Here is a 27,569-nt window from a genome sequence, read left to right as displayed (position 1 = left end):
ACCTTCGATCTCGAGAGATGCATCAACGTATATATAAATTGTCTTAGCATATGTATAAGTGTTCATAATTTATTCCAATTAACGTCTATTGGTCTATGTTTGTAACATAATTCCCAATTTTCATAGCTGTTAGTTTTTTTTCTTCTTTAAAAATATAATGTGTGCAAATTAGTAAGTGCATACGTCCAAGGAAGGTGCGCCTGATGAATATCAAGCACTAGGTTACGAACATAAAGGCTAATACCAATTAACATATGCTAATAGAGATGTACATATGTTCATTTGACTTGTTAGACATGTACATATGTTCATTTGACTTGTTATTCATGTACATTTAACTTGTTAGCCATGTACGTGTGTACACCTTCCTTACCATACAAACGTGTGCACCATCTACGGATTGATAAAGGTGCCATGTAAAAACTAAACCATCATGTAGGAGTTGCCTAATTCCTCTCTCCAAGAGGAATGTAAAATTGTTATACCATTGTCAAACTTAAACTATTGATTAATTTATAGTTTTGTACTCAACATTTATTTAAATAAATTCAATTTTCTGTTCCAAAATTTCGCCATATATCCTGTAGAATAAGAAGATTGTGGGAGAACCAATCACATTTTAACCTTAGATTCGTGTAACTTTCGCATTACATCCTACATATAACAGAGAGTAGTAACCCATCAGTTGACAAGTAGCAGCAATGCAAAAAAAAAAAACAAAAAAAAACTATGATGCCAAAGAAAATTATTATTTAATTCATTTTGGTTGTTTCGCTCCTTCAGAAATTCCATTGTTTCACTTAATTGTGAAAGACGTGGTCGGAGGAATATTCTGATTTGTCGCACATAGAATATGGACTTTTCTCATCTCAAATAAAAAGGAAAAAGGAGGAAGTAAAATCAACACTTGTTGCATCTTATCCACAAAATAGAGGGCTCAAATGCATTGGCCTCAAAACAGCATTAACAAAAACCAGAGAATGTCACAAATGCATGCCTATTGCCTAGAACAAAACTATAGCAACAAATCTCACAATGGCAGCTGCTTCATCATATATTGCTTCAATAAAACTTCCCAACTTTTCTTGGAATATTGGAAACAAAAGAATCCCACCAAAGAGATTTAACTTCGGCATTTCAGCTCAACAGCAAACTGAAGTGCAAGAATCAGAGGAACTGAAGTTAGATAATGAGCGAGAAGACCAAGATCAAATGAAGCAACAAACACTAAGGCCTGTTGAAGCTCAAGTGAATGTCCAGAACAAGAACTTGTCAAGAGAATATGGAGGGCAATGGCTTAGCAGTGTAACCAGGCATGTTAGGATCTATGCTGCCTACATCGACCCTGAAACCTGCGCCATGGATCAAACTCAGATGGATAAACTTACCCTTATTCTCGATCCAACTGATGAATTCTTGTGGCCTGATGATACCTGCGACAAGGTTTACGCATACTTCCAAGAGCTCGTCGATCACTATGAGGTACCATCTCTGACTACCATCAGCCCAAAAAATGGCTACTTGAAATAACATCAATATTATAATATAACAAAAGTATCAGATTATTCCTATATAAATTACACCACCAAGCATTTAACTCTTCCATAATTTTGGTAGGTATAATATATATAAATTTCTAAATAGAACTATTTACAACCTATACTTTCTTCTTAAGGGTAAACCTTCTAGGAAGGAGTCCTCAAAAAGAAGAAAGAAAGAATACCAAGGCCAAAGCCTTATATACAATATAATTCACCTATTGTAATCTGTATCCAAGTATTTTACCTTCCTAGCCTAGGTATATCTTACAAAAGATTCTACCAGTTTCTCCAAGATTGGAACCTTTTGATTCCAAAAAGCCTCATTCCGAGCCTTCCATATATGATACTTCTACATTGAAGCGTATAATCCTGCAGCATAAATCTGTTTTTACAATCTGCTAACATTTGCTCTGGAAATCCATCTAAAAAGACTATCACAATCTGTAGCATGTGCTAATGCCAGCCACTCTGTTACTCTTACCATAATTACTAGAAAAAGTAGATGGTCTTGAAAACAAGAAAACCATATCTACATATGTAAATTAAAGAGCAAGATTTTTTTAAAAAATTTGTTAATACACTTATGATAGGACCACATAGCTCATGTTACAAGAATTAATAGAACAAGGACTACATAAAGTAATTTTTGATATAGATGGTAAAAGATACTCAAATCGGAGAAAGATACTAGAAAGGGTCGGTTGAGACAGTAAGACACATGAACTGTTAATTAACTAACAGCTTTTCCTATAGTTTACTGTTCATGCGTCTTGGTATGGGGCAATACTTCCTCAGAGTTTAAGACTAATGCACTTACAATCTAATAATCTAATCTTAATCATAAAACAGGGTGCACCTCTGACAGAATACACACTGCGCCTCATTGGTTCAGACATAGAACATTATATAAGAAAGATGTTGTATGATGGAGAAATCAAATACAACATGAATTCAAGAGTGTTAAACTTCAGCATGGGAAAACCGCGGATGAAATTCAACAGCAACGAGCTTCCAGATGTAGAGTAATAGCAAGCATCAGTTGACGCAAACCAGTCAGGTATGTGATAAGTAATAATCATATTACTTCTACCATAACATGCAAAAACTTGTTCAGCTGATATACAAAATGGGTGTACTCAATGCACTATATGATTCATTAATCCACAATGTATTCCTGCCCTTCTTTTGTTCAAGATTTGCGCATCTCCGCATGTTAACTATAGCAAAAATTGTGATATTGATGGACTTAGCACAATTCAACCATGAAGTCTCTCAGAATCACAGTTCATTATGAACCATTTAGTCAACTAGGATGATCTCCGGGCAAGATTGTATTGACAAGTCATCCAACCAAGGTGGAGAAACTCCAGCAGGAATTTTCTGATGCCAATTAATAAAAAAAAAATATAAGAAATATGCTACAAATATCAACCATTAAAGCAATAAGAAAAGGACTACTGCAACTAAGACAAAAGGAAAAGTAGATATTGCCAAGAGTATCCTCCTCCCAACATCAAATTATCAAAGTTGGTTGACAACCAATGCATAATATTCACATTTATTGTCACACAGATCTTTAAACCACAACATCTATATCTTCCTCCCACAACCTATCGTGACCTGAGATTATCTTAAAATCTACTTGTTACTTCCTCAGCTCCCATTTAATTTCAATATTTCTAGTTTTGGCACTATTCACAATCACTCATATAACTAGCTTTTGTGTTTCTTATGTATGGAAAAATATAGTCATGTGGGAACTTTTTAGATATATCATTTTATCTCAATGTGTACTTTATTAATATCTAATTTTTATAATTTTTACCGAAACATAACTAAAGATATTAATAATGTTTGTGCATTGGTAAGCGTGAAACTGGAAGTGTTGCAATTAAATGAGAGCGGAGGAAGTATATAGTTTAACGAAAACATGTGTTTGGTCTTTCCAGTCTAGAATTACAAGCATATGAATGACTTGGCTTTGACCACTCAACGCAAATTACTTTTGAATACCTGAGGACCACAAAATTCAGAGAGGAAGAACACAAAAGAACTCTAAAAGTATACGCAAAGATAAACTTTTCACTTGCAATCACTTCCGCAAAATTACAATCATTGTGTTCCACATTTTTTTGTAATGTTTCAAGACCACGCTATTTTTGACTCTGCATTTAGGCCACATTTTAGTGTGCATCTTCCATTTCTGTGCACATTGTCAGTATACATATTTAGATGATGTTTGGATAGGGAATCCGGAGAAAAAAAGAGAAGGATAGGTTCTCATGTTTGGATACAACATGGGGGAAGGAAATTGGAAGGATCCAATTTCCCTCCCCTTTTAATAAACCAAATCAAGATTTGGAACGATTATGCGAGCTCACTTTTCCCTCCTCTCCTTTCCCTCCACCATCGATATCCAAACAGTGTTAGCGATAAGAGTACTAACATATGAAGAAGCTAAGATGAGCATGGCTAGATTCAAAACGGAGAAGAGAAAACGAAAACAAATGCAAAACGAGTTGTTACCTTCAAGAAAAAGTCCAACATTCGTAGGAGATTCAAGACCTTCTCGGGTTCGGACATAACTTCCTCTATTTTCGTATACAGATCTGACATCAAGATTAGCAAACAATTAAAGCTATGGTGGGCGATATTTCAGAACATGTAGCAATTGGCAGTGCCATAGAAGCCAGAAAAAACAAGCATCACGTAGTCCCAGAAAGCAGCAGTAGTACATCAAGCACAATATGCAAATAAATAGCTAGTGGCTAAAAAAATCTGTTGATATGCAAATAAAAAGTGCTTCTAGATGCAGAACTTTAGACTTGGCTTAGTATTTTCCTCTATGTTTTGCAGCTAAGCTGGATTCCATGGTTTGAGTAGTACACATACAACTTGTGGGATAGATAGCAATAAATGGCAGTATTCATATTGGTAATGCGTAATCTATTGAGAAAGTCTCATGTCAATGTCCATCTGAAGCATATGTTTTTCTTCATAAATTTCCATCACCACTCACATGCTGTATCAAGAGATATAAAACAAGCACTAAACTATTTTTATATTTTCCTTTGCATATCAACATTGCATAATAAATAGGACAAACACTATTTTCATATAGCGTTCATGTAATCAATATAGGACGACACAGTAGATGCCACTTAAGCCGAATTAGTAACTAAAACAGAATCTGATACTAAGTACCTTGAAGCACCGAAAACGCTAAATGAACATCATTAACAGCTACTGGCCAAATAAATCACAAAAAAGATTTTCAACATATAAGGTTGTTTGTATAACTCAATTGACCAACTTGAATATGATCACTTCTCATCAGCAGTTGCACCAAAACAAGAACATATATGAATGAATCTCACTTCCTTAAGAGCAGTGAAATTAATTAATTTTTTCGAAACGACAGAAAAGAAGCACTCTAATCAACCAAGCCAAGAAAATACTAACCAGGATATGAGTCAAAGTAAGATTTGCCCATGTGTCCTGGCCTGTCAGATCCTCCACTACGTGAATCCCTGTGAATAGATACAGGCTTTCGAGTAGACATGATCTCCCAAAGCTCATCATACTCCTTTTGATCATAGGGCTGTCTAAGGTTATTGTGTAACTCTTCCCACAATGAGGAACATTCCTCCGTCTCCTTCTATAGGAAAAGGAAAACAATATAAAAGTAAAAGTGAATCTCATAAAAACAAACACAAGCACATGTGAAATACAACTGTATATTACTAAAAGAACTCTTACAGATACGCTGAGCATACTACGGTCATGAGGAATTGGCTTTCTTTGGGCAATTTGTTCCCTAGAAGATGGAGTTGGCGGTCTTGGAATGGGTGCTGGTGCTGGACTTAGACTTAGTGTTGGTGGTCTCAAATTCAACATCAATGGCCTTGTAATTGTCTTAAGTGGTTGAATTTCAACATCCATTGTCTGTTCATCACTAGTATCATAAAAGACTCGCTCTCCATCTCCGTATTCATAGAACACAAAATCTTCTACGACGTGCAAATTATTCAAGAATTTACCATATACCTCATCAACTACTTCAGATTTCCTATTCTCCCTAACAGATTTCCTATTCTCCCTAACACAATCACCACTGCCAGATAGAGGAGATCTTCGCTTGATACCATCAGAACGAACCCTCGGACCAGATTTGATATCATCAACCACTTTTACCCTCCTCTTCAACTTATCATGAGAGTCACTCTTTGCCCCCGAACTTTTATATTTCGAATCCCGGTCACCCTTATACAATTTCCTCTTCCCCGGAATACAAGCACTGGCGCGAGCTCGTGGAGTTTTCCTCTTGATTTCAGTAGGGGAAGGGGAAGGGGAATTATTCTCCACTTCATAAATGAGTGGGGACAATACGCCATGCTCTATAGACACATCACACATATACCCATTCCCGTGTTCTTTCAAATTTTCCAAGAAAGCCTTATAATGTGGATCATCCTCATCATCATCTTCCCCCACGAATTTCGCATCCCAAACATTAAGTAAATCTCTAAAAAAAGTAACATAATCTTCATCCGCTTCAACATCTCCAGCATAATAATTCATTGCTTCACCCCTACATCTTCTAGTATTTGGAGTGCTCGTCTCCATGTCTAAAAAAAAGTCTGTACCTTCAAACAAAGCCCAATCCATATCTACTAAGTAATCTCTGTCTTCAACAATGCCAATTTTTCTCTCAAAACCCTACCATGCACCACATAAGTTTCAGTCTAACCCATAAAATATTTTGCTAAAAAAAGTATTAATCATAAGCAAATTGAGATTAAATCTCGCTGAAAAACTGAACTTTAAATCTTCCGAAGCTAATCTATGTACGCGAAAGCCCTAATATGGAAATTGCTTGATTGCATAACGACTGAAACCTTGAACCCGAAATAAGTTAATTGAAATTTCACATAATTGGGCGACAAATTCGACTGTACTTTTGTAATCGGCGAATCGAACAGAAGTATGGACGAATATCGAACTTTAAAATGTATTTAAACAACGAAGACTATATAACGTAAGAGGGAGAAGCAGAGAAAGTTGAAGAACTCACCCTGAAATTAGGAAGCAGAGAGTTGGGAGTTGGGACAGAGCCGGGGTTTTCTTTGAATGAAGTACTATTCTTTTCCGCGCTAATGAGGAGAAACTGTGACTGTATGACTAAGGGTAGGTTCTCTTCTCGTTTGGTTGAACGTAGGAAGTGCAAATTTCTTGAAATACTATCTTCTCATATAATTGTACGCGAAAGCCCTAATATGGAAATTGCTTGATTGCATAACGACTGAAACCTTGAACTCGAAATAAGTTAATTGAAATTTCACATAATTGGGCGACAAATTCGACTTTACTTTTGTAATCGACGAATCGAACAGAAGTATGGACGAAATTCGAACATTAACATGTACTTCCTCCGTGTTTTTATTCTTGCTACATAGAGAAAGTGGGGGTTTTTAAAAAAGGTAGAGAGAGAAAGTAGGGGACCACCACTTTTTGAATAAAAAACCATTTGTTAAGGAAAAAGTATGAGTATTTTAAAAGAGAAGGTGGGGGACCACCAACTTTTTAATAGTATTTTAAGATTTTTATGGTGAGAAGGAATCCATTTATGGTATCTAGCATCTATTATGACATTTCCATTTAAGGGAAATATAGCATTTATAAAAAAACGGAGGAAGTATTTAAACAAGGAATACTATATAACGTAAGAGGGAGAACCCGATAAAGTTGAAGAACTCACCTTGAAATTAAGAAGCAGAGAGTTGGGAGTTGGGACACAGCCACACACGAGTACTATTCTTTTCCGCGCTTAACGAGGAGAAACTGTGAGTGTATGATCAAGGGTCGTTTCTTCCCCCACCTTATTTTCAGTTCACTCCAGTTGCAATCAGTTCAGTTGCAATTCAGTTCAGTTCAATTCAGTCATTTAATTCTATGACAATAAAACAATGATAATTATTATTATCATTATTATTACAGTTAGTCTTGTAAGAAACCGTTTAATTTTAGTTTAAAATTAAGCATGGCCTAAGCTCGACCCAATATTAAGAAAAGAACATGCTAGTTTTTTAATATAGTGACTAGTTTAATCTATTTAGGGATCAGTTTAGTGATGGCCACTAGTGCGGGCTGGGCGGGCCGGACCGTGGGCCGTAGTGGGTTGGGCTAAGATTTCACGGTCAAGGACCAGACCGTGAAATTCATGGGTTGGGCGGGCTGGTCCGCGGGCTGAAAAATCTTGGCCCACACCGGTCTGTTACCGGTTTTCACGGTTCGTGGGTCTGATGGGCTGGACCGGGCTGACGGGCCGGCATGAGATTTTTTTGTCAAAATTATTCATTATTCTTACATAAAATCTTTAAAATGAATTTAAAAATATATACAAATATTAATATTAATGAATAATTTCATTATTTTTGAATTTGATTGAATTATAATATATACAATTTGATTAAAATATATACAATTTGATTAAAATATACACAATTTGGTTCAATATTTACTTGGATTGGGCTGGTTTGGTTCATGGGTCGGGTTGGACCGATTTCATGGTCCGGGCTGGGCGGTTTTAGTAGTGGGCTTTAGTGGGCTGGGCTCAAGAAATCTAGCCCACGACCCACCCACCAATTTCACGGTTCGAGCTGGGCTGGACCGAGCTTTTTGCTGGCCCAGCCCACACGACCCACGAAGTGGGCTGGGGTGGATGGACTGGATTGGCCCGCACTGTTGGCCATCTCTAGACCAGTTTAATATATTTCGTGATCGGTTTAATCTATTAAGTAATGACATTCTCTAACCCATTTAATAACTAGTTTAATCCATTTAGTGACTAGTTTAATCCTTTATGTAAGACTAACTAGTTATTTTTTGAAATTGTTTGTTGTAGTTCGAGAATGAGGAAAACAAAGGAAGGAAAAGAGAAGGGATGACTAAAATAGGGTTGAGTTAGAGTAAAATGAAATGGGATTGTTAGAAAAATTCAGTATTAAATTAGTCTAATTTTATGTTAAAATTAAACCTTCTACTCCAATAATTTGTGCTATTATTATTACTACTGTTACTATTTTAAATATTAATATCATGATTATAATAATTATTATTATATTATTATTATTGTTATTATTACTCCTTTTACTATTGCTTTTAATATTAATAATAATAATATTTTAATATTGCTATTACTATTTTGCTAATTTTTTTTTCTATATGATTCAACTAATTATATTGAACGGTTTTTCACCAAGTACCCCCGAATTTTCAAAAAATTCACCTGGTACCCTCCATGTTTTCAAAATTCACCAGGTACCCCTAAGTTGCAAACTAATACACGGGGTACCCTTAAATGCCCTTAATGACTAACGGCGTTAACCGCCGTTAGTCATTAACCCTAATTTTCAACTCTAATTAGCCTCTAAACCTAATCCTAACCCTAACCCTAAACCTAACCACCCTTCCCCACCCTCCCACCACCCCTGCCCCCTGCCCCGCAGCCCCCCTCCCTCACCCCAGCAGCCCCCCTCCCCTCGCAACCCCCATCCCACGGCAGCCCCCCTCCCCTCGCAACCCCCTCCCACGGCAGCCCTCACCCTCCCTCCTGCACCCACGTAACCACCGCAGCCCCTGAAATCTCACCCCTCCCCCACACCCGCACCCCCACAGCACACCCCCACACCCGCACCCCACACCCGCACCCCCACAGCACACACCCCACCCCCGCGCCACCACAACACCACTTCGCTTCCATTTTCGCACCCTCCCCCACCCCCGTTCGCACCACCCTCTCCAATTTCCTCGAAACAAAAAGTCCCCCCACAACGAAAAAACAGAGGGAAGAAGAAGGGGTTGGGCGCGACGCAGGGGCGCGGGCGGTGGGGTGCGAAAATGGAAGGGGGTGGTGTTGTGGTTGGCGCGGGGGTGGGGAGAGGGTCGGGCCGGGGCGCGCGATGGGAGGGAGGGGTGGGGGGACTGGTGAACTGAACTGAGTGGGGAGGGAGGACGGTGCGAGGGTGGGGAAGGGGTTGCGGGGTTTGGGGGAGGAGGGCGGCGCGAGGGTAGGGGAGTAGGGCGAGGCGAGGGTGGGGGAGGGGGCAGGGGTGGTGGGAGTAGGCCAGGGGTGGTGGGAGGGTGGGGGGTAGGTTAGGGTTAGGGTTAGTGTATGTGTTAGGGTTTAGGGTTAGGGTTAGGGGTAGGGGTTAGGATTAGGGTTAAGATTAGGGGATTAATTAGGGTTAAAGTAGAAAATTAAGGTTAATGACTAACGGCGGTTAACGCCGTTAGTCATTAAGGGAATTTTAGGGTACCCCGTGTATTAGTTTGAAACTTAGGGGTACCTGGTGAATTTTGAAAACATGGAGGGTACCAGGTGAATTTTTTGAAAACTCGGTGGTAATTGGTGAAAACACCGTATATTGAAATGATAATTTAAGCCTAAGAAGTACACATTGCAATAATATTTTGTCATTTTTCAAAGTACAAACTTTTTAATAGATGACAACAATAATACTATTAATAATAACAATAATAAGTACTTGTCATTGTTGAAATAAAAAAGAATACACGTTTTGATAGTTGAATTACTAGGCAAAATAATAGTCCTATCAAACATTAACTAGTTTTCATAATTGTTATTTTATTTAATAACTTATTATTATTAATAAATCATTATTCTAAATATATTATTAATTGAATAATATTATATTATATTATTATCAATATTATTAGTTTTAATTTAATTCAGTTCAGTTCAGTTCAGCTCAGCTCAATTGTAATCAGTTCAGTTCAGTTGTTTTATGCCGAGGAAAACATGCCCTAAGGGTATCTTCTCTCCCACTGAACTGAATTGAATTGAAACGAATTGAACTTATTGCAACTGAATTAAACTAAACTGAAATGAACTGATTGCAACTGAAATAAATCGAATTAAATTGAATTGAATTAAACTATAGCTAATAAAAATGATAATTGGAGTTGAGCTGAATTGAATTGAACTGAACTGATTGCAATTGAACATAATTAAACTGAATTGAATTGAACTAAACTGAACTGGAAATAAGATGGTGATAACAGACCCTATGAGTATGACTATGAGAGTGAAGTCAGTAGTTATTTTAAGGGTTCGTTAAGTATTTTATTGCTTCCTCCCTTTTTCACATCATTTATACTCAACTTATTTAAGAATCACTACTTTTAATGATTAGACTAATTTTGATGTCATCATATTCTCTCTCCTACTATTTATCATACCTCACAATGGGCCTATTTGACAATTATTATTATTATTATTATTACTCATTTCTAAGTCATTATTACTTACTTTTATGTCATTATTAAGCAAACTCCTTAGGTATCATTTATAAGAAAAATAATATCATTGTTACTTATATATATGTCATTTTTCAGCAATATCATTTTCACTCTTTCCTCTCTATATACTTTACCATGTTACATAACCTAATGTCATCATTTATCACTTTTATGACATTATTCACCAACATGTGTCATTATAAACTTACAATCTCTTCTCTCTACTCCTCTAAAAACCTCAACCATCCACCACACAACCACCCACATCCTCACCATGCCACCTCACCTCCACTCACCACTACACACCATTGCATCACCTTCAAAGCTCATTCAATTAAGATAACATTAACTCACCTGTCAAAAAAATATATAGCATTAACTCAGACATTGTTAAAGAAATCAACTGAAGAAATGATAGCATTAGGTAATCGTCTACTAATTCAATATGACTTCTAATTTTCCACTTCAATAGATTATATCACAATCTTACTTTCATCCTGTGTAAATCAATCAGATTTTCCACTTTCTCATGTTGAATCAAAACACCAATTTCTTCATCATCAACATAATCCAAATTGTTACTTTCTTTCTCCAATTATACTTCACCGACGAACAACTCCAATTGTACCTCACAGCCGCCGTCGAACCCACGCCGCCACACAGCAGTGCACGATGTTGTTGACCGGTTGAGATTATTATTATTATTTTATATTAATTTAATATTGAATGTACAGCTGGCACTAGTTAGTTACAGTTTGTTAGAAGGTTGTTACAACTTGTTGTATAAATATGGTTCTTATCTTGTCTGTTAACACAGATTTTCAGTAAATAAAATCTAAGCTTCCTTCTTGCATTCTCTCTATATATTTCCTTTTCTCTCTAATTACATCAGCTGATGTTGATGAAAATCATCATGGTATCAGAGCTATGGAACTCTGAGTCAGTTTTTCGCATTTTTTTCACTGATTCTTCCTGAATTCTTCTTAATTTCTTCTTTCAATCTTCTTTTTCTTTCTCAAATCATGACAAATTCTTCTGATTCTACAGCAAAATCAGATATTGTTGTATCTAGTTACAATGATCCTTATTTTCTGTCAAATGGTGATAGTACTAATCATTCTATCACAAATCATACTTTTAATGGCAATAATTTCATCAATTGGAATCGTGTTGTTAGAGTTGCTTTGATTGCGAGAAATAAACTCGGATTTCTTGATGGAACCTTACAAAAACCAGCTATTGATTCTGTTGATTATCATAAATGGATTCGAAATGATCATATATGGTAATGTCAGGGCTTTCAAATTAAATGGAGAAATCGATTGCTGAAAATTTCCTATTTACTGATTCTACTTATCAATTCTGGAATGGAGTAGTTGAAAGGTATGGCCATACAAACATTCCTCAGTTATACAATCTTTACAAACTTTGATGAAAACTGAACAAGGCAAACAATCAATTTTTGAATATTACAGTAAAATGAAAAGAGTTTGGGATGAGATTCATGTTTTAGAAGGATTTCCTGATTGTTCTTGTGGTGCAATTGCGAAATGTAGTTGTAATTTGTTGAAGAAAATTTTAGAAGCTTATCAACGCATGAAACTCATTCAATTTGTTTCTAGATTGAATTAAGATTATGATTTATCTAGTCAAAATCTTCAACAAGTAGAGAGACAAAACATGAACAATTTAAAGATTGAAAAAGTTGAAATGAGTGCTTTATTAATTAGCATCTCAAGCTCCTACTCGTCATAATTATTCTGGTGGCCAAAAAATTTCTGGAATAAGAGATTCTAAGAGGATGAAATCTGACAGATTATGTGATCATTGTAAGATGAGAGGTCACACTATGGAAAGTTGTTTTAAGCTTGTTGGATATCCGGAGTGGTATTCCAATTTGAAAGGTAAAACTCAGCCTAAAATGGCTACTCATGTTCAAGAAGCTGGCATTTTAGGAAATTCTCCCTTGGAGTTTGAGAATTATGGATATTCTATTGGTTCCAATTCTTCTCATGCTGGAACTACTTCTGATGCTGATGGCATGTATTTTGTTGTGATGAAGAATATGTTTAAGGAATTTTTTAAGATGATGCAAACTAAATCTGGAGATTCTTGTTTTCAGAATTACACTGCGGTTAATCTTGCAGGTATTACTTATGTCTCTAATGTTGCTTCTTTAGCACATGATTTTGATTCTACATCTTGGATCATAGATACCGGTGCTCTGATACCATGATGATTTTCATCAACATCAGCTGATGTAATTAGAGAGAAAAGAAAATAGAGAAAAGTAAATCTAAGTTTCTTTCTTTAAGTCATGTTCAGTCATCTTTACAACTTGCAGACATTATGACAATGCCTTTGGCTGCTGATCAACATAGTTTCCTTTCTACTAAGATTGGTCTGGTTACTCAACCTCCAGCCAGTCCATCTTGAGGGGGGAGGTTGTTGAGATTATTATTATTATTTTATATTAATTTAAGATTGAATGTACAGCTAGCACTAGTTACTCACAGTTTGTTAGAAGGTTGTTACAACTTGTTGTATAAATATGGTTCTTATCTTGTCTGTTAACACATAATTTCAGTAAATAAAATCTGAGCTTCCTTCTTGCATTCTCTCTCTCTCTCTATTTTTTTTCTCTCTAATTACATCAGTTGATGTTGATGAAAATCATCATGACCACTAACAATGGCTTTGCAAAAACAATTTCGAAATCAATTTCCGAAATTACTTCCGAATTCAATTTCCAAATTGAATTTCGAAATCAATTTTCAATGTGAAAACAAGGAGGATATCAATAGCGGAGGAGGAGAGTGAAATTAAGCGGCCTCTAACAATGGCTTCCAAAAAGCAACTTCAAAATCAATTTTCGAAATTGATTTCGAGATCAATTTGTGAAAATTAATTACGAAATCAATTTTCGGAAACAAGGAGGAAATTAGACATAGTTCATTCGTCTTCGAACGCCAAGGAGCCAAGAACAAATGAAGAAGCGCGATCCAACATCCGAAAGCCAGTTGTGGTGTCATCAGAGAATGGCATAGTCCGAAAGTTAAGGTCGGAAGTTTCGGGAATGTCGACCATATTAATGTTGTGGCGCAATGGAGGCTGTTTGGATCCTCTAAAGAATTGTAAAATAATTATACCTTTCAATCATGAAATAAAAAATCAATGTCTTATATGTTCTCTTTTCAAAATTCTCCTATTTTATCTCATCAAAATCCTTCTCTATTTCTTTTCTTTGCCATCAATATGAGCCCTTGATTTTAAAATGTCACTAAAACTCTAGAGGATCTGGACTCAGATGGAGGAGATTACGGATATGATTTATATGTAGCTAGAGAGAGAATTTTGGGTGGAAGAGGAGAGAGAAAAAGAGTTTGATAAATGAAAATGACAATGATGAAATTCGATTATTTATTACGAATTTCACGCGTGAGTATTTTGTTACACAATAATTATTTTATAATAGTTACACCTTACAGATAAGACTTTGTGATAATTAATACTTCATTCGTTTCGTTTTAAATGTAACAAATGAATATTTTATATCTCACAAAAAATACTCCTTTGTTGCATTTAAAACGAAACGTAAGAAGTAATTTAAATCATATCTATAAAGTTCAAGATCAATCATTATTTTAGTTTTGTAAATATTCAGAATTCATGAGCTGATTATTGGCAAGTATATTAAATTTAAATTATCATGATATATTGTAGCCATTGAGTCCCAAACTATACTTTCTCCATACATGTAATCCAACCCTACCCACTGTTTGTTAGGACAAGTTTCATTTAGACTAGGTAAGTAATAAGTTGTTTTTTTTTATAAAGTACTCCCTCCGTTTCCTAAAGATCTTCCCTCTTTCCGTTTAAGGGTGTTTCCAAAAGATCTTAATTCCCTCTTTTGCTTTATTCCTTATTTGGCAAAACAAATTTCCTTATTTACCCTCTCATGTCACTATCATATGTTCCACCATTACATTATTAATTCAATTTTACTCCCTTTCTCTAACCTACTTTAACCCCTTTTTATTTTGTTTATTTATCTTAACCCCTTTCTCTCTCCTACTTTACTCACACCATGCCCCACACAACTTGATTTTCCTTGGCATCTGTAGGAACAGTAAGTGGGAAGATCTTTAGGAAACGGAGGGAGTATGTATTAGTAAATGAAGGTCATTTTAGTTTCACTTTGTTTTGTTTGATTATATTAGCATTAGGCTATATATACTCTCATTTTTTAATTAATTCAAATTTTCTTGATGTAAAAGAAACTATACTTTCTTAGTGCCTTTATTTGTTGCTTTATAATTAGCTTGCAAATCCATATCGAAAGCAATACCAACTACTAATTGTAGACACATAATCGTGTCTACCCATTTAGTATCCTATGATGGCTAATACCCTGTTTCAATTGGTCTGGATCGAGGAAAGGATAAAAAAAGAGTTTAAAAATTTTTTTTTTGAGCCCAAAACCATTTTCTAACTCGTTTTGTTAACTCATTTTCGAAAACTTTTTATAACTAGTTTTAATAAGCCCACTTTCTAAAACGTTTTAAAATAACCTTTTTAATGCCCATCTTTGAAAACCTTTTAAAAATAGCTTTTATGAAAGCCCAATTTATAAAATTTATTTCTTGTCCAACTTAATTAATAGAACTAATTAAACTTATTGATAAAAATATCTTTTCCCAAAATAGTTTTAAAGTATCTTTTATAAAAATAATCTTTTTCCAAAGTAATTTTAAAACATCTTATATAAAAATAATATTTTTCCCAAAATGTTTAATATCTCTTACTAACTTTTTTCTTGAAATCTTATAAATAAAAATCGCTTAAAAACCTAATAAATTTCGGAAATCTATTGCATCTTAAGTCTTACCTGCCTAAACGGAGAATATTTATAGTACACCTGGGTGTACCATACTCATGGTAGACCCAAGACTATTTTCTCCAAATGAGCAAAATGAGCGAATGAGCAAATAGCAAAATGAACATATGAGTAAATAAGCAAACATTTCTACTCATGTAAGAAAATGAGCAAACACTTTTATTACAAAATGAGCAAATGAGTAAATGAGCAAAATGCCCATATGAGCAAATTTGGTGTCAAATGAGCACCTGAAATTCTAATTTATTACAAAAATACCCCTGGGTGTACCATGCTCATGGTACACCCGGGTGTACCATAAGTGAACTCGCCTAACCTACACTATATAAAACCATCTAACTAACCCACGACATTCTTTTACAACTCACTATGCCAAAACCTTCATTAAACTCTAATCTTCACGCCATAATTCATCTACATCCTCCTGGTGCTTAAACCCCCCTCCCCTCCAACCCCAACCCCAACCCCAACCCCAACCCCCCTAAAACACCTTTATCATCTATCAAATACCAAAAGTCCACCTTTTAATAACCTGCAACATACATACCAAAGTCAACCACACCTTCCTTAATTCCCTACTGCTACTCATCATCAGTAGCGCATTAAGCATCACGTCGAAGCCTAATACAAATATAGAGTAACATTATATGTAAAAGGATAGTATGGTCTTTTACTAGTAGTAGGCCTATGTTGTAAACACTATATATATTAAATGTCAGGGTTAACCTAATCAAGTTAACACAATTATTCTCCACACTTGTACATGGTATCACAACCTAGGTTTTTCTAAATTATTTTTTTCCTCTAATTTTTTTTTTCTTTCCTACGATGGATCTTTCGACCCATGATTCTGCCACAAATGCTGCTATGACGCAATCACTGCCGGCGCAGAACTCCGGCGCCCCGACGCCTCCGCCGGCGTGCGACCCCGTGGCCTCGCAGCCCTCCGTGGCTTCCTTCATGACGCCAACTTTGTCTGCTGCCGGGCTTTTTTCACAGCCCTTCCTTGGATTCTCCTCCCACTCCTCAACACTGCTTCGCCCTCTTCCTCGTCGCGCACACCGCCCAAATTCTCGTCGGGATTTCCCACCCCGTCAGCGGCGCCGACCATCGGCGTCGGCAAGCCATTTTCCACGGCCCCATCATCTACAATTTTTGATTTACCGCAAATCTCTACCCCTAATATAAGTAATTTGGTAACTATAACTCTATCTTCTCTTGAGGATTATTTGTTGTGGAAAACTCAGATTACTTGTTTGCTTCTTTCCCATCAATTGCTTGGTATGGTTGAAGGCATTGTTTCAATTGCACCTGCTACTATTATTGATGAACGTGGTATTTCGGTTCCTAATGTACAATTTTATGAATATTTGCGTGTGGATCAACAAATTAAGTCCTGGATTTTCGTCACCTTGTCTCGTGATGTTTTTGTTGACGTGCATGATTTATCAACATCTATGGAAATTTGGAATCGCTTGCAAACTAGATTTATGCATGCTAGTATGGCTCGTTCTATGGAATTGAAAGGTCGTCTTACTTGTATTAAGAAGAGTGATTCTTAGACTACGGATGGTTATTTGCATGAGATTAAGGTTATTGCAGATTCCTTAGCTGCTATTCATCAGTGTCTTGTCTCTAATCAGGATTTAGTTCAGCATACATTGTTTGGTTTGGATCGTGATTCTGAGTATGATCATATAGTTACCACTCTGCTGCATTACCCGTTTCCCCTTAGTTTCGATGATTTGCGTCCTAAGCTTCTGCTTCATGAACAACACCTAAAGAGTTCGAAGGATGGGTCTGATTCCCCTTCCCATCATGCCTTGGTTGCTGTTCAGTCTTCTAGTTCAGGTCCCCCCCCTCTAAGCCTAATTCAGGCGGCCGAAATAGAGGGCGAAATAATCGGAATCGTGGGGGGAATAATGGCCGCAGTCAAAATAGTCGGGGTAATGGTGGTAACAATAACTCCAACAACAATTCTCGTAGTTCTGGAAATAACAACAACAACAACGCTAATCGGGGATGCCCAAATGGTATGAGTAATTATTCTAACTTGTCATCCTATATTATGCCTTGCTTAGATTATATTACTAATGATTTGTCTTCAGCATAGAGTAATTCGTCAAGTAGTAATTTAAACTATACCCCTACTTTTGATACTTGTGGTTTATGTTGGTTTCTAGGTCATGAAGCTGCTTATTGTCCTCAAAGATTCCATTCCATCTTTGTTCCCTCTTCATCTGAAAGTGTCACTCGAGCCTTAGCTGCACTGTCTGTTGCTGGTGAAGCTAATGATTCAGTCTGGTACCCCGATTCGGGAGCTGCCTCTCACATGACCCCTCATGATGATAAGTTTTCTGCTTAAACTCCTTACACTGGGTTTAGTTTTGTTGTAGTTGGTAATGATACCTTACTCCCAATTAAAAGTACTGGTAATTTAACCTTAAAAACTACAAGTCGTCCCCTCCAATTGTCTTCTGTCTGTCATGTTCCTAACTTGAAACATAATTTATTATCTGTGAACAAGTTGTGTCAAGACAATGATTGTGTTGTGAGTTTTGATAAAAATTTTGTTTCTGTTAAGGACCAGATAATGGGGGCGGTTTTGAGAGATATGAGCTTCGCAAGTTGGACCAGTTTGCTTGAAGCTTCCTACGCGCACGCGAATTGCAAAATTATGGCCCTTTAATGATTTATTTTGGCCTTTCTTATCTTGTAACTTGGTTTCCTATTAGTATTAGGAGATGTAACTAGTATTTGGGCCTGGACGTTGCCTCGGATTGATATTGTTTTCCGAACTTGATATGCATTTTTTTCCATTCCCATTAAACTATATTAAGCAAAACTCAAATTTTAAACTATACAAATATAATAATATGGAGATTTAAAGCATAACTAAAAGTTGGTTGAGATGGTAATTGTGTCATGTATAATAGTAACAGGTCACGAGGTCACATCTTCTTGCAAGCTAATTTTACTTTTGTTAATTGACATGACTTATGTACACATTGAACAATTCTAGTGGAGTAACAGAGGTGCCATGTGACGTGTATACATTATCACGCACGCCTTTTAATATAATTTGTAAATATAGATTTTATATTAGAGGATTTCTAATTAGGTTAGAGTATCTATTCATTATTCACGTTTCACACAAATCTCCCGAAGGTAAGCCATAAAAAGCAAGGGGCTAAGCGGGTATGAACTCCTCCCTTGCCAGGGGCGGATTTACAGGGGGTACAGTGGGTACAGCTGTACCCCCATTCCCCAAAACTTGTTTGAAGAAAATAAAAGCAAAAGGGTAAAAAAAAAAAAAAAAAATTACACTGTATTCCTCTCTTCCTCACGCGTCGCTCTCTTTCTCTCTCCTTTGGGCTCTCTGTCATTCATAACGTTATTTTTCCCTCTCCCTCATACTTTTTCCTCTTTGAAATCAACAACAAACACTGAAGGTTTATCGATAATCTGTACCGGGATCGGTTCTTTTGATAAAGATGAAGAGGGTAATATTGATTACATCAAGGAAGAATTTTGCCTAGGTAAAAATATGCTTTACAAAAAAACCCTAATTTGTTTGTGGGAGCTGATTTTTGTCATTCATTGATTTAATTGTTTGCTGAATTTCGTTTATTTGTTAGATAATTTGAAGGATTTGTTGAGGTATTTGCGTCGTGATGATCCGACGACTAGGGATGGGATCTGTTTATATCCCTTTTACTTTTCTGATCACGGCGGAGTGCCGCTCGCCGGACACTGCTGACTGCCGCCTGCGGAGTGCGGTGTCGCCAGTAGCCCAGAACGCCAGTCGCCAGAAGCCTAGAACGGCAAAACCCTACTGGTTGAGGTATTTTATTTTTTATTTCTGTTAATTTATAAGACTTCAATTTTTTTGAATGGAATTTGGAGATATGATTAGAAGTATGTTAGATGTGAACTGATGAATGGAATTTTGATGTGAATTAATATTTTGAATTGAAATAAGAACTTGTGAAAATGAAATTTCAAAGTTGTGCAATTATGAAATCTGGAAATTGAGATTACTTGAATTGAAATTAGAGATTAGAAATTGTGAAATTGAAATAGAGGTTGTGAATTGAAATTAGTTGAATTTGGAATTAGAGGTGTTGTGAAATGTAATTTGAAACAAGGGATTTTGGAATTAATATCTAATAATATGTTTACTTTATACTAGATTTGGAAGATGAAAAAAAAAAAAGTTTACAATCTGTTTGGAAGAGAGGTGGAGGAAAATCACAAAAGTCTTTTAACTCAAGTATTGGCATTGTATTTTGATTTGAATTTTTAGTCGTAAATTCACTCTGATAATTTCGTACCCCCATCCCGTAATTCCTGGATACGCCACTGTCCCTTGCCGCTACTACTGAGGCCTATTGTCCATGAAGGCGGATGACTTTGTTGCGCGCTATTTTCCTTCTTGGATTTTCCTCTTTAGTTTTTGCCTTGGTTTATTTTCTATTGCTACTTTGGAGATTCAAGATTGAAGATTCCATATTCGTCTTCTATTTAAGTATTGCTTATCAAGTTTAATTATTCTTTATCTTTTGTTTAATTTAATTATATTTTCTACTAAGTTTGTTGAATTTATTGCATGGATTAGAAAGTAGTCTTTTTTATCTAGGATTGAGTTGAGCCATAGTATGGATTGATCAAGTAAATTCTTCTCTAATTCCCATGTTGTTGAATTATATGTTTAGGGTTTGATAAGATTGTTTTTATTGTCAATTTTGCATCTTGATTTAGCCCTAGTTTTATATTATCAACGAAAGTTGGAGTTGAGATTAGAAATATTTGTTTGATGCTAAATTGTTATCTTATTAATTTAGTTCATCAATGAAAGTTGGGTTTTAATTTAGATAATCTTATCATTGATTTAAATTCTCCCATGAAAATAGGTGAGAACTAAAATAAGGAATTATTTGACATTAGTTCTTGATGCTTCTAATTATGTGTGTAATTCATGAAAATAAGAGACATGCATATTAGTTAGGCCTTTTGCTATCACGAATGTGAGCTGTAGTTATTGAAAAATGACTGAGGATTTAGTTTTGGCTTGCATGCAGCATATTACTGAGTCATAAGGGAATGTCAATCTCGCCTAAGTTATAATTGAATAACTGGGACGTGAGTTATATATTGATCAATTTATATTAGTGGTGATTCTTAATCTTAGTGGTTTAATTTATCATATATATCATAGTTTGTCATATTCAATTATTAGTTTAGGACTTGTTCGATATTACTGTAGTATTCTGTTTTTTGGTTTTTTGATTTTCAAAGTCATATGATATATGTTCTATAATGAATAAAAAAATTTATTGCGAACATGATGATTTTGAAAACTGACAGTAAAAAAGTGAAAACCACTTTTTCTGGTTTCATGTTTATGGTTTTTAGTTTTTTTATAAAAAAAAAACTGAAACCTGAGAACGAAAAACGATATCGAATGAGCCCTTAGCTATTAGTTTATAGATTTCTCTTGATATTCGAATTGTGTAGTTATTTCATAGTCTAAAATCAACTAGTGTTTAGTCTTGCACCTCCCTGAATTTGACCCATATATGCTACGACACAGTTCACTTGCGGTATTAAATTAAAATCTTAACAAAACCGCTACTACAAGTAGCGATCTTCCCATCAAATCGCTACCCAATTAACAAATTTAAACATGTTACCTCTTTTTGGTGCAAAAACATGTTACCTATATGATGTGGACAATATCAAAGGAAAAAGAAATTAAAATGGTGTAAAATTTGAATTAATTTTTTGTTCCTTTTAGCATCATCAAGGAAAAATATTATTGTCAATATGAGCCTATTTTTGTTTATATCTTAAAAAAAAGAAACAAATTTACATCCGAACGATGACCCAATTCGAAACGGTCCGATCCCAGTCCGAATGTAACTTGATCCGAAAACGGTCCGATCTGAATTGGTCCGGTCCGAATCCGATCCGTTTGGTCCGATTGTCAGGTCTAAGTGAAATTACTATAATTGCTTGTACAATATGGTTATTTTTTTGAAGAAGCTAAAACCCTAAAGGTTTAATCTTTGAGACCATAACATAGTTACTTATCACACAATGAGCTCATAATAAAAATGAACATTACTCAACTCAAGCATAAAAAACTGAGTTAAACATAAGGTAATATATTAGATTAACGAAAAGAATTGACGGTTAGTTCAAGAAAGACCTTGGGTGGTCGTATGCTTCTGGCAAGAGGAAATGCTCAACGTGCAGAAAGGAGGGTGGGGGTCATTGGAAACGTGCAAGGAAGGTCTTGGGGGGGGCATCGGCAACTTGAGAGGGGGAGAGTAGGGGGTCGTTTGTGTAGGACGATCGTTAGGGTGGGGTGTCGTTTGTGTAGGACGATGGTTAGGGTGGGGGTCGTTTGGTTCGGGCGACGGGGTGGATTGTGGATTTGAACACCGGTCCTCGGCAACTTGAGAAGAGGAGGGTGGGTTGGTTGTCACCGAAGTCGGCGCACGCAAGAGGAGGACGGTGGGTTGGATCTCTCACGTTGTTGTTGTTGGGGATATAACAGGGTAGGAGTAGATAGTTTTGGGGGGTTATGTAATACTCCGTATTTTTAGTAAGTTATCATTTATAATTTTATAAAGGTTTTAGTTTTTAAAAAGGTTTTATCTACTAAAGAGGCTTTTAAAATAGGCTTTTATAAAAAAATTTGAGTATTTAAATAAATTATAGCCCAAAAAGATGTTGGGCCTGAGTTTACTAGTTTTAAAACCCGAGTACTTTGGTAACAAAATTTTAAAAATGTTTTAAAGAAATTTAAAAAGGTTTAGAAAAGAAAAGAAAAAAAAAAGTTTTCAAAAGATTTAAAGAAAAAGGATTTATAAAAAAAAAAAAAAAATAGCTTCCGCAGCTCACGCCAGGGAGCTAATGCTGCTAATCTCTTACTAATCAAAGTTTAGTTCATTTGTTCGTCTTATCTTTTGGTTACTTTTGTTGTTTTATCTTTTGGTTATTTTTGTTTTTTTATCTTTTGGTTAATTAGCATCTAGACTATTTATCTTATGGAATATTCCTCTATTCAAGCTATATTATCATAAAAAGATAATGTATCCTAGCTAAAGTAATTATCTTTTCTTAAAAATCTATCTTTTAGTTCATATTCCTATTCTTATCCTATTTACCCAACTAGTATAAATAGGGGTCTCCACCCATCATATTTTTCACACCAAATTTGAGAAATAAATCTCTTTTCTCAAGTTTAAACTCTCTCTCTTTTAGCCTACCTTTCTCTTTCTCCCGAGTCCTTAATAATTTTCAAGGTGCGTGTATTTGTAGATCTTTAATAATTGGTTTGCAAGTGTAGTATCATGTTTTTAAGAAAATATTTTGGATTGAAATACATGTTTTTATGAGTTTTATTATGAACTGCATCTATTTTATATGAACATGTTTGAATGTTTATAAATTTTATTTATGAACTTTGAATTATGTCTTTCTTTTAATATATTTATAAAGTTTGATCTTTCAATTTATATTCAAATAATTTAGAAGGAGTTTGATCTTTTGATTCATGTCTAAATATTTAAAAAGGAGTGTTTTTGAACTATTATTATTTTTCAAAGGTTAACCCTTAAGCAAGTTATGTTATTTATGCCTTTATATGGCTAAAGTTTTATATAAGAATTATTATTCTTTTTAAAGGAGGATTATTTCCGAAGGATTTTTATTAGTTATATGATCTTTTATGATCGCAATTTATAAAGAGGCCACGACTTGTTATTTATTAGCAAGAACGGTAGCTATTATATTATTTACCCATGTACTTTTTGTATAAGTCATGTGGACAAGGTAGTTCCCCTCGTAATAGACTCAGTAAGGAATACTAAACTTGGGGGGTGTGCACACTTTAGGAAAGGTACCTAGGCAAGGAAAAAGGAGTTTTATTAAAGTTATATACTTTATATTATACAAGTATCCAAGGAGTTTATACAAGTTATTTAAAGTATCCAAGGAAGGTTTATATGAGTATTTTGAATGTTTAGTAAAGTATTTAAATTTCCGCATATACATGTACTCAGTATTTTTACTGACACGCATTTTATTTTGTTTTGTTTTATGGCTTTGTCCCTGTGATGACCCTTTTGGTGAGCAGAATTTACAGGCTGATATGATGCATACTTCATATGGGGGAGCTAGTGAGGAATCATAACTAGTCAAGGAGTACAGTTGTTATTTTATTTTCTTATTTCCATTGTTACATAGTTGTACAATAAAGTTTATACTAATAAAGATATTTAAGTTATTTCCGCTGCATTAGTTTAAGTTAAGTTAGTAGTTAGTATTAAAGCCTTTAACGTTATCACGTGGCGGTAATACTCTCAAGTTTCTCAAGTGTTTTATATTAAAATAAGTTTTCCAAAAGAGAGAAATTTGGGGGTGTTACAGGTTAACTTTTAACAGGGGTGGGTTAGTCTTTTAACTTATTTTGCTGTATATAACATACCCCTTTTTAATTTCAAATTTTTGATTTTGGGCTACTATTATTTCGGATCGGAATCGGACCGAACCAATTCAAATCGGACCGTTTTCGGATCAACTTACATTCGGACCGGAATCGGACCAGATCGGATCGTTTCAGATTGGGTCATCGTTCGGACTATTATTTCGGATCGGAATCGGACTGTGGTAGAATGAATGGAATACTTATGCCAATGATATTCTTTTTATATAAAAAAACGGGTAAGTGATAAGTCATATTTATATATAGTTTTTAGGTGCATTTAGGTTGCATTTTAGAGCATTTAGTTTCATATTTAGGTTCATTATTGCATTATATTCTTAAGTTATGATTTTCTACTCCTATTCGGTATGTTTTCTTGTTTTTGATGAATTTCAGGCATTGATAACGTATTTGGAGTATGATTAGCTAACTTGAGGATTAGGAGCACTTGGAAGGAAGCTCAATGCATAAGGATCGTATGATATTATAGTACGATTTGAGCAAAAACGAAGCGGAAAATCATTAGAAGAAATGTGAAAAAAGTCACGTCTACTCTTCTGATCATAACTTTTGATGTGCTTATTAAACGAGTAATTCCAGCATATTTGGAAACTAGACTTGAAGAGCTTTCCAACGATAGGTGGCACGCCCGAGGAGACTTTAGTCAAGGAGTTATGCCTTTCGGAAGATTGCACTGTTTCTGCTGGAATCTGCCACGCGTACGCGCGGATCACTAATCCGCTTATTAATGATTTATATAAGACTTTCCTTATCTTGTAAATTACTTTCCTAGTCATATTAGGTTAAAAGTATTATTTAGATTAGTTTTCATTCTTTTTCTCTCCCTTCTCCCCTTTCACGTTATTTTTCTATTCTTTAGGTTTAGTTTTAGTTTTCTCTCTCTCTTTTCTCTCTAGTTTTTAGTGTAAACCCTAGTTTTTATTCTTTCATTAATTCATGATTTCTTTTAGTTTCTTTCTTGATTTCTTTGATTATGTTTTCTTTGTAGATTTAGATTTCATTATTTATTTCATGATAGAGTAGTTTTTATTTCTAGGGTTTGGGAATCCATGTTTATATGATATGATTATTGATTGATATTTATTCATGGTTTGATTAGTTATTGATTTCTCTAATTGATTAGTGTTTTATTGTTAATCTTGCAATTGATCAATTGTTTGATTAAATATTGTTAATATCGAGTCATAGATCGAGAGATAGTACTCTTTAGAGGCTTACCTACAATTAGCAAATCTGATTATGTTGAGCGACCGTACTAGCATATGTTGATTTGAGAGCGTTAATGCTGACCAAGGATTAACCTGTGCTCTAGATATCTGATTGATTGAACATTGATGATATTTTGATAGATTATAGTTATAAACATGGTGAACCATTACCCTAGATCTTTTTAGTTTGATTTTCGTAGTTTGATTAGTTTAGAACTTTAATTCAATATTTGTGATCTTGTTTAGTTTCTCCATACTTAGAACTAGATTAAAACGACCATCTCTCTGTGGATTCGACCCTACTTACCCTACTACATTGTTAGAAGGTTTTGCAGGAATTATTTTTGACGGGTGTACGACAACCTATCAAATTTTGGCGCCGTTGCCGGGGAGACGGTATGTTTTATTTAGTTTTATTTTGGTGATACTAAACTGTATATATTTTTTTCTTCCTTTTGTGAATAATTTTTTTTCCTCTCTGTTTTAGTGTGTTTGTTATGGAGTCGTATAATTATAGTTCAGATGGGATGTTTTTTCTAAATTATCAAGGACAATATGATTATTCAGGGTGTTATAATGCGAATGATTATGTTTATGATACATCATATGATTGTCAAAATTTACAAAATCTTTGCATGAATTCCTATGAATATTCTCATTAATCTAATGAGTCTTATGTGCCTGATTATACCCAATTTATCAACATGAGGAGAATAATTATTTCAACCTGAAACATCAGAGCGTCAGGAACTTTTTAACATGATGAAAGAGTATATTGTTAAACAACATGAAGATTTAAATGAATTAGCTCATGATTACCAAAACATAGCGAAATCTATTGAATTTCTTGTTGTGCAACAATCTACTAACCAACAGGTGATACTTGATGATACTGATATTAGTGTTGAGAATTATGATTCGGAAGAGAAAGGTATTGATTTGACTCACGATAATTTGGTAGAAGGTAAGGGTGTAATTGATGGAGTTGGTAGTTTGTGTCTCTATGTTGACGAATCCATAGTTGGGAGTGAAGTGTCTGACACTTTTGCGATAAACTTTTCATCTACATATGAGTCTAAAAGTGAGAGTGAAATGGTGCATGAGTCTTTGTCAGTTCCATCTGATACTGTTTTTGAGTCTCATGTTTCATTCTCTGAAAAACTTGACATTATTCCTTCATCTCCCATATTATATCCTCGATCGTTCCTTCTTTCTCCCCTTTTGAATGACTTTCATGATAACGTAAATAATGTACATTTAGTTTCTTTTCCTTCTTTTGAGTCATGTAAAAAGACTAACGATTTTTCTTTTACTTCTTCTTGTAAATATAATTCTTCCTTTGATTTTTCTTTTTGTAGTTTTAGTAATTTTTTAGTACTATTTTTTTTCATTTTTCCTTTTCACTCTTATATAATATGCTCTGAGATGTCTGCAGGAACATATGATAAGCTTCTTAGAGCGTTGAACTATTATGAGTGATCTACTAGTCTTAAACGGTCATGCAAGACCTTAAATTCGCGCTTCTCGGGAGGCAACCCGAACATTAACTCATTTTCTCTCTTCTTTTCTTTAATTTTTTTTTTTTTTATGATTTTTGTGTTTGTTTCTTTCTTTTTGAGTGAGTTTACTCATTTTAGTGTGTTTTTTTTGTGTGTTGTAGGTGAACCGAGATTAAGAAAAAAGAAAAAAAAAATCTGCTGGGGCCTGCCAGCGCTGGCTGGTTGGTTGCTGTTCAGGTTTTTTAAAAAAAAAAAAAAATTTGAGGAGACGACGCCGCACGCACGTCGAGAGAGAAAGAGGAACGACAGTACTGCCGCGCAACCTTTCCTTCTCCGACGAACTGCCGTCCTCACCGGAATCCGTCATCAGCCAGTCACGGACACACCACCGCCGACCTTCTACCAGCACCACCACCATCATCACCCTCCCCCCTTTTATTCGCTCTCCTCACACTGTTCTTCTTCCTCACCCCGTCGCAGCGTCCCACTTCGCAAGCGTCCTATTACCGCCACCACCCGCACGACCTCTGGCCGGATTTCGCGACACCACCATCCCCACCATTGAACACCGTCTCCATCCATCGCACA

General features: G+C 35.3%; 2 protein-coding genes across 7 annotated transcripts; one reads left to right on the top strand and one right to left on the bottom strand.

Annotated features, from left to right (window-relative positions):
- The first annotated feature begins 1,035 nt into the window (after positions 1-1,035).
- LOC104894420 (NAD(P)H-quinone oxidoreductase subunit M, chloroplastic) lies at positions 1,036-19,218 on the top strand. 5 transcript variants are annotated; one of them, XM_010680653.4, is made up of 3 exons: positions 1,036-1,482; positions 2,391-2,598; positions 17,943-19,218. In XM_010680653.4, exons 1-2 carry the CDS (start codon positions 1,036-1,038, stop codon positions 2,565-2,567), a joined length of 624 nt encoding a protein of 207 aa, XP_010678955.1. In that variant the 3' UTR covers positions 2,568-2,598; positions 17,943-19,218. The 5 variants fall into 5 exon arrangements, with proteins under 5 accessions (XP_010678955.1, XP_057249555.1, XP_019104673.1 ...); XM_057393572.1 differs by lacking the exon at positions 17,943-19,218 and adding an exon at positions 11,377-13,477; XM_019249128.3 differs by lacking the exon at positions 17,943-19,218 and adding an exon at positions 8,446-8,669.
- LOC104894414 (uncharacterized) lies at positions 1,260-6,906 on the bottom strand. 2 transcript variants are annotated; one of them, XM_048643077.2, is made up of 5 exons: positions 6,616-6,906; positions 5,301-6,260; positions 5,004-5,199; positions 4,068-4,150; positions 1,260-1,910 (listed from the first exon to the last, which is right to left on the bottom strand). In XM_048643077.2, the coding sequence occupies exons 2-5, from the start codon at positions 6,207-6,209 to the stop codon at positions 1,818-1,820; spliced, it is 1,281 nt and encodes a 426-aa protein (XP_048499034.1). In that variant the 5' UTR covers positions 6,210-6,260; positions 6,616-6,906; the 3' UTR covers positions 1,260-1,817. The 2 variants fall into 2 exon arrangements, with proteins under 2 accessions (XP_048499034.1, XP_057249553.1); XM_057393570.1 differs by lacking the exon at positions 1,260-1,910 and adding an exon at positions 2,173-2,921 and having other exon boundaries at positions 5,301-6,884.
- Positions 19,219-27,569: the final 8,351 nt, after the last annotated feature.

Source organism: Beta vulgaris, chromosome 1, assembly GCF_026745355.1.
Source record: "Beta vulgaris subsp. vulgaris cultivar EL10 chromosome 1, EL10.2, whole genome shotgun sequence".
Classification (NCBI taxonomy): domain Eukaryota; kingdom Viridiplantae; phylum Streptophyta; class Magnoliopsida; order Caryophyllales; family Amaranthaceae; genus Beta; species Beta vulgaris.
This window is presented reverse-complemented; position numbering and strand designations above follow the sequence as displayed.

What these genes read in the sequence shown, in the direction of transcription:
- LOC104894420 (XM_010680653.4), top strand. Translation starts at nt 1,036, where the DNA reads ATGGCAGCTGCTTCATCATATATTGCTTCAATAAAACTTCCCAACTTT. An exon ending in AGCTCGTCGATCACTATGAG is followed by an intron (nt 1,483 to 2,390) that starts GTACCATCTCTG and finishes ATCATAAAACAG; the next exon opens with GGTGCACCTCTGACAGAATA.
- LOC104894414 (XM_048643077.2), bottom strand. Translation starts at nt 6,209, where the DNA reads ATGGATTGGGCTTTGTTTGAAGGTACAGACTTTTTTTTAGACATGGAG. An exon ending in GTAGTATGCTCAGCGTATCT is followed by an intron (nt 5,200 to 5,300) that starts GTAAGAGTTCTT and finishes CTTTTCCTATAG; the next exon opens with AAGGAGACGGAGGAATGTTC. An exon ending in TGTTGGACTTTTTCTTGAAG is followed by an intron (nt 1,911 to 4,067) that starts GTAACAACTCGT and finishes TTTATGCTGCAG; the next exon opens with GATTATACGCTTCAATGTAG.